Source organism: Poromitra crassiceps (assembly GCF_964638095.1).
Source record: "Poromitra crassiceps genome assembly, chromosome: 11".
Taxonomy (NCBI): domain Eukaryota; kingdom Metazoa; phylum Chordata; class Actinopteri; order Beryciformes; family Melamphaidae; genus Poromitra; species Poromitra crassiceps.
The window spans coordinates 36,053,170-36,066,086 of record NC_139643.1 but is presented as its reverse complement, the minus strand read 5'-3'; the positions used below and the strand labels follow the sequence as shown (position 1 = coordinate 36,066,086).

Sequence of the window (12,917 nt, the reverse complement as noted above, 5' to 3'; positions counted from 1 at the left end):
AGCGCGGCGCCACGCCTGCTCTCTAGATGAGCAGGTCGCAGCCTGGAGCCAGTCCTCCCAGGTCAGTGCGCTCCGGGGGGAGCAATGCTATGGGCGCGCACACTGCTGCTAAATAAGTTGGAGGAGGCAGTTTTTGGGTCGGTGAAGTGCATAATATGCAGAGAGATGGAGGAAAGTGTAGGAGGAGACAATGAGAGCATTGAGGGCAGGTGTCTGTTGTGGAGTTTCGGAGGCTGCAGTGGGTGTTTGGTTTGTGTGTTGGTTCCTCTCGGTCTTTGTCATTTACCATTAATTGAATAATTTGTCTTCTCCACTCGCTCAAGCATGATCATGAACGCACTGTTATCATTTTCCTCAAACAGGGATTCATCAAACCATTTCATTTCTCAGAGTTGCTTATCTCCAAGAGATGCTTATCTACTCTGGTTGTGGAATGGCTGGAATGATGGTGGTCCTCTATTTCATGTGTTTGTCGTCTATTAGTTTTGTCATAACGGTGTATGCACCTGCAGGGGAATATTGTATTATAATGTTTCTGTCTGTCGTCGTCGATGCTGTTTAATGCCTTGTATAAATGTGTGCGCGTGTTTCTCTCTTTCCGTTTCAGGTGAAGGTGGCCATTCTGAAGTATATAGAGACGTTGACGTTACAGATGGAGGCACCAGACTTTGTGAACTCCAGTGAGACTCGGTTGGCCGTCTCCCGCATCATCACCTGGACCACCGACCCCAAGAGCTCCGAAGTCCGAAAGGTACTCGCACAAACACACACACATGCACAAACACACAGGCAAAGTCGAATTTGAACTTCCCTCTAAAAGCAAGCAAGAGAACGGCATGAAGAAATGAGGGTTTCATGTGGGTTTTTCCTTAAACTCTTTCATTCACACACACACACACACACACACACACACACACACACATGACAGTGTAGTAGATATAAAGGACATTGGGAAATTTGTGGAGAGAGCGTAGTCTTTCTGTCTAAAACTTCACACCGGGAACGGAACGAAAACGAAACAAAAATGCAGAATATTCGTTGACAAATTTCAGTGTGGAAAAACGTTAACACCAAGAGCGACACCTCCATCCTCGGGCTCTCTGCCCTGCCCGCCCAGACAGCTTCCCCTCTTTCTGCAAGCGCTGCACATTTGGAGAGCTGAGCACCGGTTGGCTTGTTATATGGGTGGGATCATGATGAAGCGAATATAGCGTTTTATAACTGAAGAGTGAAGCACTTTCATAATGGAGACATTATTCTGTCCTAGGTCCTATGGTTACTAACACACACAGACAATATTACCAGCCTGTAGCAGCATATCTAGTCGTCACTCCACCACGGTATCATTGCCTATAGACTATTTCATTGGTTGGCATGTTTTATCAGCATCCGAAATCTGCAGAAATCGAAACACCTGTGGAGAAAGTTAATCTGCACGATGAAATACGGAGGTTTCTGATTTGGTGAGGAGAGGTTCATAGAGATAAATGGGTTTGTTTTTTATTGACGTGCGATTTATTCGCACAAATTTTTCGCATCTGGTCTGAAAATACCTTAAGGGAGCGTGCACACACAACGCATGTGAACGGAGCGTATTGTTGTGCTTTTTGTTTTTCTCTGCCGTCGCCTGCAGTACAGTTCAGGACGCAACGCTCACACGGACGGTAGCCAGCTGGTTTCATCCGTTTGATGTCGTTGATTGTTCACACTGTAAACATGAAAGCCAGATTATTGGCAATTCTGGCAGCAGTGGAGGTTGAAGATCCCCCTGGCAGGAGCAGAGGTAGGAGTGACATTGACGAGCAGCGCTCTCTTCCTCCAAATGTTGAACTTTTTTCAGCTTGAGACGCTCAAAGCCCTTAAACGCGAGGTGCGTTCCTTGAAAGAGGAGCCACTTGCTTGGAAGAGGTCCTTACCATAGAGAATGAGTTGCAGAAAGGCGCTGGCAGCTCAAATAAGCGAGTTGGGTCTGCACGGCCGCTAAGCGTGTTCTGTGCGTGTTGCAGGCAGCGCAGGCGGTGCTCATCTCGCTGTTCCAGCTCAACACTCCAGAGTTCACCATGCTGCTGGCGGCGCTGCCCAAAACCTTCCAGGACGGAGCCAGCAAGCTGCTCCGGGACCACCTGAGGAACACTGGCAATGCTGCACAGGTTAACACACACAAACTTAGGACAGTGAGGGTGTCATTGGTGTGTGGGTGTGTGTGTGTGTGTGTGTGTGTGTGTGTGTGTGTGTGTGTGTGTGTGTGTGTGTGTGTGTGTGTGTGTGTGTGTGTGTGTGTGTGTGTGTGTGTGTGTGTGTGTGTGTGTGTGTGTGTGTGTGTGAGTGTGTGAGTGAATCATTATGTTATGGATGTTAATGGTGTACTAAGTCTGCCTATCACTTCCTCAGGCACCAATGGGAAGCCCTCTGACACGCCACACCCCCCGGTCGCCAGCCAGCTGGTCCAGCCCACTCACCTCCCCCACCAACACCTCCCAGAACACCCCCTCACCAAGGTAACGTGCACACTCTGCAGTGAACGTACACGATCCTCGCTCACCACAATCCATCAAAAATGGAAAATCCATCTAACAAACATTGACAAAAAGTACAAGTAGACCGCTTAAAAGACTACAGTCTGCACGTGTTCCTATCAGTCAAAGCGTGTTAGTGCGAGACAATAATGTGCTTAAATTCCTCTTTGTTCCTGCTAGTGTAGATGCTGTTGCTAATGTCTTCCACAAAGGAACTTATATTTTCGCCCTTATTGGGTTGTTTTTCTGTCCATCAGCATGGTATCTTTAAAATGTATGGATGACATTTGGTGGACAGATCAGCCTTGGGCTAAGGAAGGATTGATTAGCTTTTAGTGGTGTTCTGGAGTTTGTGCCATAAGACAATGTGTGTGTTTTATCCGTAGGCATTAAACTAATTGAGGTAAAGAATTAATTCCAAATCCTAAGGTTATGTTTGCAGCGTCAGGAAATCTATTTAACTTAAAGTTGAAGTAATAAGAATGTCGTCTTTGGGTGTAACGGCAAATATGGAGAATTGTTCATCGTTGGTGGAGGTTTACGTTTTCTCACTGCCTCCTAGTTAATAATGTAAAATACCATCTAGAGCTGCACAATCTTAAAGTTATCAAACGATCACGTATAATTGATATTGTGACTGTAGTTTAGAGTTAATTGTGGGATTTAGACATTATAGTGAAACATTAAATTTAATTTAGAAAGCCTCCCGTCAAGTCTAGATATTGATATCAAATTATGTGTAGTACTGTACAATAATTTTCTTCCTCAATACATCAGTAATAAGCAACATGGCAATATCTAGCAAGATAGTTTGGATGATTATTGTAGCTTTTTTCTTCTTGTGTGGCGCAGTGCGTTTGACTACGACACAGAGAACATGGACTCTGAAGACATCTACAGCTCGCTGAAAGGCGTCACCGAGGCCATCCAGAACTTCAGCCTGCGCAGCCACGAGGACATGAACGAACCGCTCAGACGGCGGGAAGGAGAGGAGGTGGGCAGAGCGAGGGGGGAGGGATGTTGGTGTATGGTAGCCTGCTTTTATATCACTAGACTAACAATTTAGCTGGAAGAGAGATGGATCAATAGATACTGCTCATTGTTGCTATGGCAATGTCGTTCCGCTGTTGAGGAAATTGAACACTGATTGACGTGAGCCAGTTTGGACTGGCAGCTGGAACATGCCTAAAACACGCACACCCCCGCCGGCCCCGACACCCGAGCCGTCCCGCCACTCGCTCCGCGGCGTGGTAACTGAGACGCGTACATTAGGTGTTTACGAGACTGAGCGCTGTAAACTTAATCCATCCACCACTTAAAACCGTGTTTATTGATTGATACATATATATATATAGCCGTAATGAAAATCACACTGAGAATATTTTCCTGGTGAGAACTGTCCCTTCAATCAGTTCTTGAGCGTTGGCCTAGATAGTGGGGCTTATTGAGTTTAAATTTATGACTGCGAGTGTACAAACACCAGCACCCCTCCGGTCTGATCTTACTGCAGTCCCTTCCCACAACACCCCCACCCCATTTAAGGACATGGTGTGCTCTAGTACAGCGGTGGGTCCCCCCTGACATTTTCCTCCTGGGGTGAGTCTGAAATCTAACCCACCTGCATGTCGTCAGCCTGCCAATCACCGCGCACCTGACTCATCAAATTGCCAATCAGAGAAGGGTATTCAGTGGTATAGCACTGTATAAATGTAACAAGCAATAGTTTTTTAAACATCTTTATTTTAAAAGATGAATAAACCCAGGTGCTGTAGTCCCAAGCTTCAACAAGCAGACATTTTATCTAAAAAATCAAATACAATAATAAAATACAGTCCAGTTTTTTCTTCTACATTTTTCCCAAGTCCAGTCAGCTGTTCTACAGAACAGCTGGGAATCCCTCTTCCAGTCCCAACAAAAAAACTACAAAAATAATCATATAAAACAATATAAAACCATAGATAAAGTTGTACACACCACAACCAATAAAATCAAAAGTAAAATAAATTATAAATAGCAATAAAGTAAAACACCAATAGCCTATACAAAACATGCAATAAAACCATAGATAAAAAATTGAACACACCACAACCAATAAAGCTATAATTCAAATAAATTATATGCAAACATGCATCATAAAACCTAGATAAAGTTAAAAACACAATCAATAAAACCAAAAGTATATATAATTATATATAGCTAATAAAACTGTTGGGAATGGGAATGGAATAGACCAGTGTCCTCTAGAGAGAGAGAGTGGCGTCAGCGGAGGACCAAAATGCGAGACTCATTAGCCAATGAACACTACACGGCTCTGGAATGGACAGGTCACAGCATCCATCTCTGGGGAGAGGGGAGAGGTAAATATTGAGGAAATAGTCTCAGTGGATAAATGGAAACATTTTACATTTAAAACTATACTTACTGTGTCTTATCAGTGATGGAGGCAGAGGTCACAAGGAGCAGCAGCAGGTGACTTCAGGCAGCATGGTCACGAGATGAAAAAAGTTGTGCTATAAGAACAATCTAACTGTGTTAGTTTTGCTAAGAAGTTTTGATGGAGAAAAATTAGTTAAAACATTGTTAATTTACCCTTTTACCGAAATCATGTTGTAGCAGCACGCTGAGCTGCATGCAGGCTGAAGCCTTGTCAGTCTGCTTGTCACGCACCAGGAGCTTGTCAAGTAATCATCGTCCCATTGGCTCACGTGAGCGGCCAATCCCGGCGCTTGACTGCTGCGTAGGCGGGCACAGGGCGTGGTTATTGCCTATCCTATCTGGGGTTAGAAATCACGCCCCCCAGACGGGTTAATGTGACGTCAGTCGCTTCCTCAAGCATACTGCGCGCGTCTCTCACACACAAGCTACCTGCACCATTTTGTCTATAGCCACAAAATTAACACTTCTAGCTGGAGCGACGCCAACTGTACGTGATCCAGCAACTGCGGAGGTGCATTCGGTAAATCTAGGCATTTTGAGATGTCCTCTTTAGCGTAGCAACCGTTAAGTTAGCGATAGCTCATTGCTAACGTTAGTTGTGGACACAACCTAGCGTGCTGGTCCACAGACGCTAATCTGATTGGCTGCTGGGAGCCTGGGGCGGGCTCTCCCTCAGCGGCCAATGGGAACTGTTAGTTCTGAATATATTATAGAAACAGACCATTCTTGGGACGCAACGAGATGAGGAAGTGACAACTCCGTCACAACAAACGGGGTTGCTATATTTTCGACAAATTAATCCAGAATCATGTTTTATGGACCAGAGACACACGTTTTTAAGAGGTTACAGCTGCACGAATTGGGACCTTTAATTTAGATTATCTTTCAAGTTATTTAATTTCACGTTCTTGAATGCAAAGAAACATTTAATGTACCGTAGGCCCGTGTCTGGCTTAATTAAACGGGAATATATGACAAAACTCAGTTCACAAAGTTTGTGACGAGTTCATTCACTATAATAAAATACATTTGTTGGACGATTGGATAATAGCTTTTGTTTTTTGTGTTTTATTGTTTAATCTTAATGGGTGTGCAAACCCGAACCGAATTAATTAATTAAATAAGGAGCGGTGTGCCTGCAGCTCGCTCCCTTTGCACTCGCAAGCGCAGACCGCACCGCAGTGAATACCGTAAATTCCGGAGTATAAGCCGCACCTTTTTTCCCGTTTTTTGGCCTTTTTTGGCCCCTGCGGCTTATATAACGGTGCGGCTTATCTATGGATTTTTTCAAAAAAAAAAAAAAAAAAAAATCTCTCTTTTTTAGCACTCTTTCTAACTATAAATCCACTTCTGTTTTAATTTCCTCTCTTGCCCTCTTTTCACCACACTGTATGACACTGTATGACACTGTGTGCACTGTAAATAACAACACAGGTGGTGTTGTGTTATGTTGTTTTGTTGAAATGTTAATAAATGGGAGCATTACATATGGTAATTAAACATTAAAACACACAAAAAAAAACCCATTAAAACACCCGCGGCTTATAGTCCGGTGCGGCTTATATAAGAAAAAAATAGTCAACTTTGAAGGTGCGGCTTATACACCGGTGCGCCTTATAGTCCGGAATTTACGGTAGTTAGAAAATTATTTGGAAATCAAAAAATGATTTAAAATTAAGATTTCATTTGCTAAAAATTATACAATAATATGTTATGTATTTAAGAAATGATTAGGTTACATCTATCTTTTTTCAATAGGCTACATTTTGACTGGGCCGGTAAATATTCTATAAGGCTGGAATTCTGGAATGTCGCCGGCTCAATTGGCCGGCCAGAAAAAATGCTAGCGGAATCCCTGGTTCTTGCTAGTCGTTCTTGGAAGAATTAACTTGCTAGATCACAAGCACACATAACACTGTTGCGCAATACCAGCGCAGAGGCCGCCTGCAGTACTACACAAATAAAAAGCTCAGCTGATGTAGATGCAGCCAATTGTGCTCTGGAGGTTTTTTGCCATTTTTCGCCATAAATGTTCGTAAAGTGGCAATTATTGAAACCTACTACCCTGCTTGTAGACATCAAAAGTCATCAGAAATTAATTTAGTGATGAAATAAAACTTTAAATTGTCAAAAGACTTCCCGGAGCTTATGGCGTCTTCTCTGCTGCGTTCTGCCTTCGCTTATGCCGAAATTAATGCTGGGATACGTGCCTTGCCAAGTTGACACAAGTCACCAACCAGAGCATCCTCGGTAAAGTGGGCATGTCAAGAACACATCCGGGAATTTTAAGCATTCTTGGCGAATGTGAACTTAGCATTGGAGCAGTACTTGGGCTGCGACTGATGACGTTTCACAGGGACACAAGAACGCAAGAACACACAAGAACCCTTATTGGGAAACAGCCCATGTCTCAGCTCTCCCAGCACAGGCTTTTTGACGTCACATCTCGAGAACCGCATGGTGTCAACTGATGGAAAACATCTCATCCAAATTGCCTAGATCATTTACCCACAGGCAATCTATGATAAACCCTCACCGTATCCCTTGAGAAAAGTGATCCCCGATATGTGGTCCAGGAACCCCCCCAGGGGTCCTTAAGTAGGTTCTAGAAGTTCCATAGCAAAGCGATGTCTACTTCAATTTTACTCATATTTCATTCACGCTTTTGATCAGTCTGCACCACTAGTAAATTAATGATTGGATGTGCCAGAATTTTCTCCAACTTAATAAAGACAAAACAGAGATAATTGTCTTCGGCAAAAAAGAAGATAGGCTCAAAGTTACTGCTCACCTCGAATCCCTATCTCTGAAGCCAAAGGACCAGGTAAAAAATCTTGGCATTATTATTGACTCTGATCTAAATTTCAACTCCCACATCAAGCTTATAAGAAAATCTGCCTTCTATCATCTAAAAAATATAGCAAGGATTAGAGGCTATATGTCCAAACAAGATCTTGAAAAACTAATTCATGCTTTCATTTCTAGCAGGCTAGACTACTGCAACAGTCTTTTCAATGGTCTTCCCAAAAAAGCTGTTAAACAACTTCAGCTCATTCAGAATGCGGCTGCTAGAGTTCTAACAAGAACCAAGAAAGCTGAACACATTACACCAGTTCTCAAATCCCTGCATTGGCTGCCAGTAAATCTTAGAATAGACTTTAAAATTCTGCTAATAGTTTACAAATCTCTCAACGGGTCAGGCCCACACTACATCTCTGAAATGCTTCTACACTATGAACCATCCAGATCCCTGAGATCTTCAGGCACTGGTCTACTAATTGTCCCAAGGACCAAATCTAAACATGGTGAAGCCGCGTTCTCCCACTATGCCTCTCATAACTGGAACAAACTTCCTGAACACATTAGATCTGCCCCTACTCTGCCTATTTTTAAATCCAAGCTAAAGACCTTTATGTTTACTCTTGCTTTTAACTGCTACTAAACTACTGCCTCTCTCGGCCTGTAATTTTAAAAAGATTTTTCCTGTACATTTCCAACAAATGGACTGTACATGTAATAATAATACTGAAGAGTGCCTTGTAACTTATTTAAAACAGAAATAATGTTTCATGTTTGTTAATTTGAGTATATATTTTAACTAAAACTGTCGGCTGTGTTTTTTATGTGTTTTTTATATGTGCATTGCTTTGCTGCTTGTTTTTTTCGATTATTTTTTTGTAAAGCACCTTGAATTGCCTTTGTGTATGAAAGGTGCTATATAAATAAAATTTGACTTGACTTGACTTGACTAGTAGAGACAGGTAACAAAAGTGTCTTTTGATGTACATCATATATAGAAGTCAACGCTCGCTAACCTGTGAGCTCCTCTGTGTGTGTCCCACAGGGTGGCAGTGGGACAGCGGCAGACACAGTGGATGGCGGCCGCATGGCGCTGGACAACAAGACCTCCCTCCTCAACACCCCCCTGCTCTCCTCCAGCCCCCGAGGAGCCCGCGACCACTTTTCCGACTCTCCCTTCAAGCACAGCCTCAAAGACCCCAGCCTGGACGACTCGGAGCAGCACACTGATGGTACACACACACACACACACACACACACACACACACACACACACAAATCAGTATAGTGAAAGAACTTCTCATGTAGTACAGACCTACAACACAGGACAGATATGATCAGGGGAGTCTGGGTAGTGCAGTGGTACTTCCAGCTTGCTCAGACGTCTGCTGGGAAGCCAGTGGGGTATGAGTCCTGGTCGCTGCACTAGTGCCGTCTCTGGTCGGTCAGAATGCCTGTTCAGGGGGGAGGGGAACTGGGGGGAATAGCATGATCCTCCCACACACTCCGTCCTGCCGGCGAAACCCCTCGCTGTCAGGTGAAAAGAAGTGGCTGGCAACTGCACATGTATCGGAGGAAGCATGTGCTCGTCTACGACTCTCCCCAGATCGACAGTGGGGGTGGAGCAGCGACCAGGACAGCAGGGGGAATTGGACAAATACAATTAAGGAGAAAATGGGAGAATAATTCACAAAAAAAGAACAACAGATATGATCGTTGTGCCATGCCCATTTTTCAGTCCCCGTTCCCTTTCTTTCCAAGCAGACAGCAGCCTGGACCAATCAGAGCTGGTAGCCGAGCTGCTGAAGGAGTTGTCCAATCACAACGAGCGTATAGAGGAGAGGAAGGCGGCACTGTGTGAACTGCTCAAGCTCATTCGCCAAAACACCCTGCAGGTGTGGGATGAACATTTCAAGACCATCCTGCTGCTTCTGCTGGAGACGATGGGGGACAGAGAGGTATACACACTGACATGATCTATCACTGTGCAAACAAGCTAAGCTAACTAAAATAAACTTGACTACAACATGTTCAAACTGGAATTGCTCCTTCTCTCAGCATGGGATCCGGACGCTGGCTCTGCGGGTGCTGACGGAGATTCTCTGCAAGCAGCCATGGAGGTTTAAGAACTATGCAGAGCTCACCATCATGAAGGCCCTCGAGGCACAAAAGGACCCTCACAAGGACGTATGTGCACGCGTGTGCAAACACACAGACACACTCACTCACACACACATACTGCTTCATCTATTGCAGTTACAACACCAGACAGAAATTCCTTAGACCAGAATCACACTTGTGCATTTGTATTGCTGAAAGTTGCGTGGAGTTCTATGCAACCACACATTGGCTCCAAAATATTGAGAGGAGGCTAATTACATCTTTCATAGCAATGTTGTTTCACTGATTAAATGTTTTCATCGTGAATACATTGCAGAGAGGAAGTAGAAAATGGGGAATACATGTATTGTTAAAGCATAAATAAAATAAAATGTAGCAATAACAGATTCTCCCATGTGAAATTAATAAGTTTCCATCTGATTAACACATTTGACGCATTAAAGTGCGTAACCCAGTCTACGTCATGCGTTGATAGCATCGGTGCTGATAAAGTGTGTGTACGCACATGCAGGTGGTCCGAGCAGCCGAGGACACGGCAGTCCAGTTGGCAGCGTCCATCAGTCCAGACCAGTGCGTCAAGGTGTTGTGTCCCGTCATCCAGTCTGCCGACTACCCCGTCAACCTGGCCGCCATCAAGATGCAGACCAAGGTCATCGATAGGGTTTCCCGCGACGGCCTGGCAGCCTTGCTGCCCGAGATAGTGCCAGGACTCATACAGGTAACACACACAGCTCACATGTTTTCCAAGGTTCAATATGTTTTTATAAAACAATTAGTTGGGAGTCCTCAGTTTGGATTGTCTGGCTCATAACCGTTAACTGAAATATGAGTGCAGCAACTGAAATTCACCACTCACACCTCTATTAGAGCTATAATGCTTGATGGAAGAATAAAATGTAATTGTTATTTAATAATTATTGATTAAAAGTCAGATTTATTCTCGTTTTTTTTTATATAATAGTGTTAGGCTTCATGTTGTGCCTAACAATGCCTGTTTGCTTTTTGAAAAACTCTACAAACATATCCTCAAGTGGCTTATTGCTTAATTTTTTCATAGAAGTCAAGGTTGTGTGTTCCACCATTAAAGCAACGTCTACCCACACACCACACACCACACACCACCCACACCACACACCCATCCATAAGTGCTCTCTGTAATTCCCTCTGTTTGTTTTGAAGAAAAGCAGTGAGTGCTCTGCAGGATTGTAATGTGTTGCTCTGGTTGCACAGGGTTATGATAATCCTGAGAGCAGTGTGAGGAAAGCCTGTGTCTTCTGCTTGGTGGCCATCTATGCAGTGATAGGGGAGGACCTCAAACCACACCTCAGCCAACTCTCCAGCAGCAAGGTGAACTCTTCTGACTTTGACTTTTCAAAGCATTATGCAGTTAATTAATTAAGCAGTATGGTAATTTGCTCCTTGTATGACTTCTCTGTAGAGTTGTGAAGCAGTCCGTATTGATTTATGTGTCAATTTATGTGTTCTGTTTGTCTCTCTGTGTCTGCAGGTGAAACTGTTGAATCTGTACATCAAGCGTGCTCAGTCTGGCTCCAGTGAACCCTCAGCTGAGGGCCTATAGGAGACACAGTGCCCTCCACAGGCCAACCACAGAACTGAAACTCTGCCCTCAAAACATAACAAACATGTTCAGGAACTCACGCCCATGCAGACAAGAGAACAACACACACACCCCCTAACACACTTACACAGGAGCAAACTGCTTTACACACACACACACACACACACACACTTGCACACACACACACACCCACCCCCCCTGTACTCATATGTTTCCTGCCCTAGTGCTAGGTGGGAGTTGTGGTGCAGAGGGGGAGGAGTGTTTGTAGTCCTCCAGACCGACGCTGAAGATTCACCCCAATGTCTAGCGCTCAAACTGAACTCCACCTGACCCATCAATCCCTCTGTAACATATACACAGACACACTGCACACACTCCTACATATTACGCCCAGGTTTGTCACTAATCACTCAAGGATGAAGATATTAAGACTCCGCCCTCTTTCAGCCCTCCTGTAAACACCACAGCACGCCATCTGCCCTCTGCCCTCTGAGCGCCCTCGTAACGTCAACATGGAAGCAGAGTTTCTGCATGGTCCTCCATCGTGGGGGTGAAGTTAATACAAACGGGGCAGAGACGAGCAGTGCAGTCGCGTTAATAAAGTATCTTGTATCTTGTATGTTGTTTCTTCTTGGAAGAGTGAGCACCTGGGGCCAGGTAGACAGGAATGTACATTTACAATGTGTGATAGCCCGGGAACTGTTTTAGGCAATGAGGTTTTTCTGCAGAGGCTTTTAAAGTCTGGAATATTGTCTCACATACATACAAAAACACATTCTTTCTCCCTCAAAAGGTGCCGATGAGCCCAAGGTACGACCAACTCAGCACAGCGCTAACGGGTCACAGTAGGTCATGCCTGCTCATAGCAATTACATAGGCAGAGTCCTAAGTATAGGAGGCGTTATGTGCTTGGCAATGCATGAGACATTTTTTTTTTAATTGGGGCCCTACCGTACCGACAGTCTGAATAGGGAAAGTGGGGGGGGGTTTAAATTAATGTGAACAATGTCCAGCCCTTTCAGAACAGTCCATGGTGTCCTCCGTTTCTCCCAGCTTGTCTTGGATCAGTCCGCTTCTAAGCAATATGGGGAGGAAGATGTGTGGGGGGTGCTTACTACACGAAGAATGAGTGGACATGGCTTATTATCACATAGTGGATCTGTATCTATATATGATATTAAAATGGAATATCCAATGTCATTTAGGAGAGTCCCCCAGGGCGGTGCACGCACACACTTGTGCCCATCCTAGTTTTTATTTTTCTCTCTCTGTTGCGCGTTCTGTAGTCTCTCACGTTGATTTCTCTCTGCTGAGAAATTTGTAGAAATGTATTATTTACAGATCTGAAGAAACATTGTGTCCCCTTCTCTCTTCTCTTCACATTGTGTCATTCTCTCCTTCCTCTTGTAACATTCTAGTTTTCACTGTTGTGTTTCCGCTGTGCATTTACTTTTATTTGTGCTTAC

The 12,917-nt window shown here is 44.2% G+C and overlaps 1 protein-coding gene across 9 annotated transcripts in view; it reads left to right on the top strand.

Moving 5' to 3' along the window:
• clasp2 (cytoplasmic linker associated protein 2) overlaps positions 1-12,917 on the top strand; it is an 84,588-nt gene extending 71,671 nt beyond the window's left edge. For all 9 annotated transcript variants that reach the window (XM_083646212.1, XM_083646206.1, XM_083646210.1 and 6 more), the window contains 10 exons: positions 608-751; positions 2,007-2,150; positions 2,392-2,498; positions 3,369-3,510; positions 8,797-8,983; positions 9,516-9,709; positions 9,810-9,938; positions 10,384-10,590; positions 11,103-11,219; positions 11,380-12,917. In XM_083646212.1, the coding sequence (XP_083502338.1) occupies positions 608-751; positions 2,007-2,150; positions 2,392-2,498; positions 3,369-3,510; positions 8,797-8,983; positions 9,516-9,709; positions 9,810-9,938; positions 10,384-10,590; positions 11,103-11,219; positions 11,380-11,451 (1,443 nt within the window). In that variant the 3' untranslated portion in view covers positions 11,452-12,917. The remainder of the gene's footprint in view (positions 1-607; positions 752-2,006; positions 2,151-2,391; positions 2,499-3,368; positions 3,511-8,796; positions 8,984-9,515; positions 9,710-9,809; positions 9,939-10,383; positions 10,591-11,102; positions 11,220-11,379) is intronic.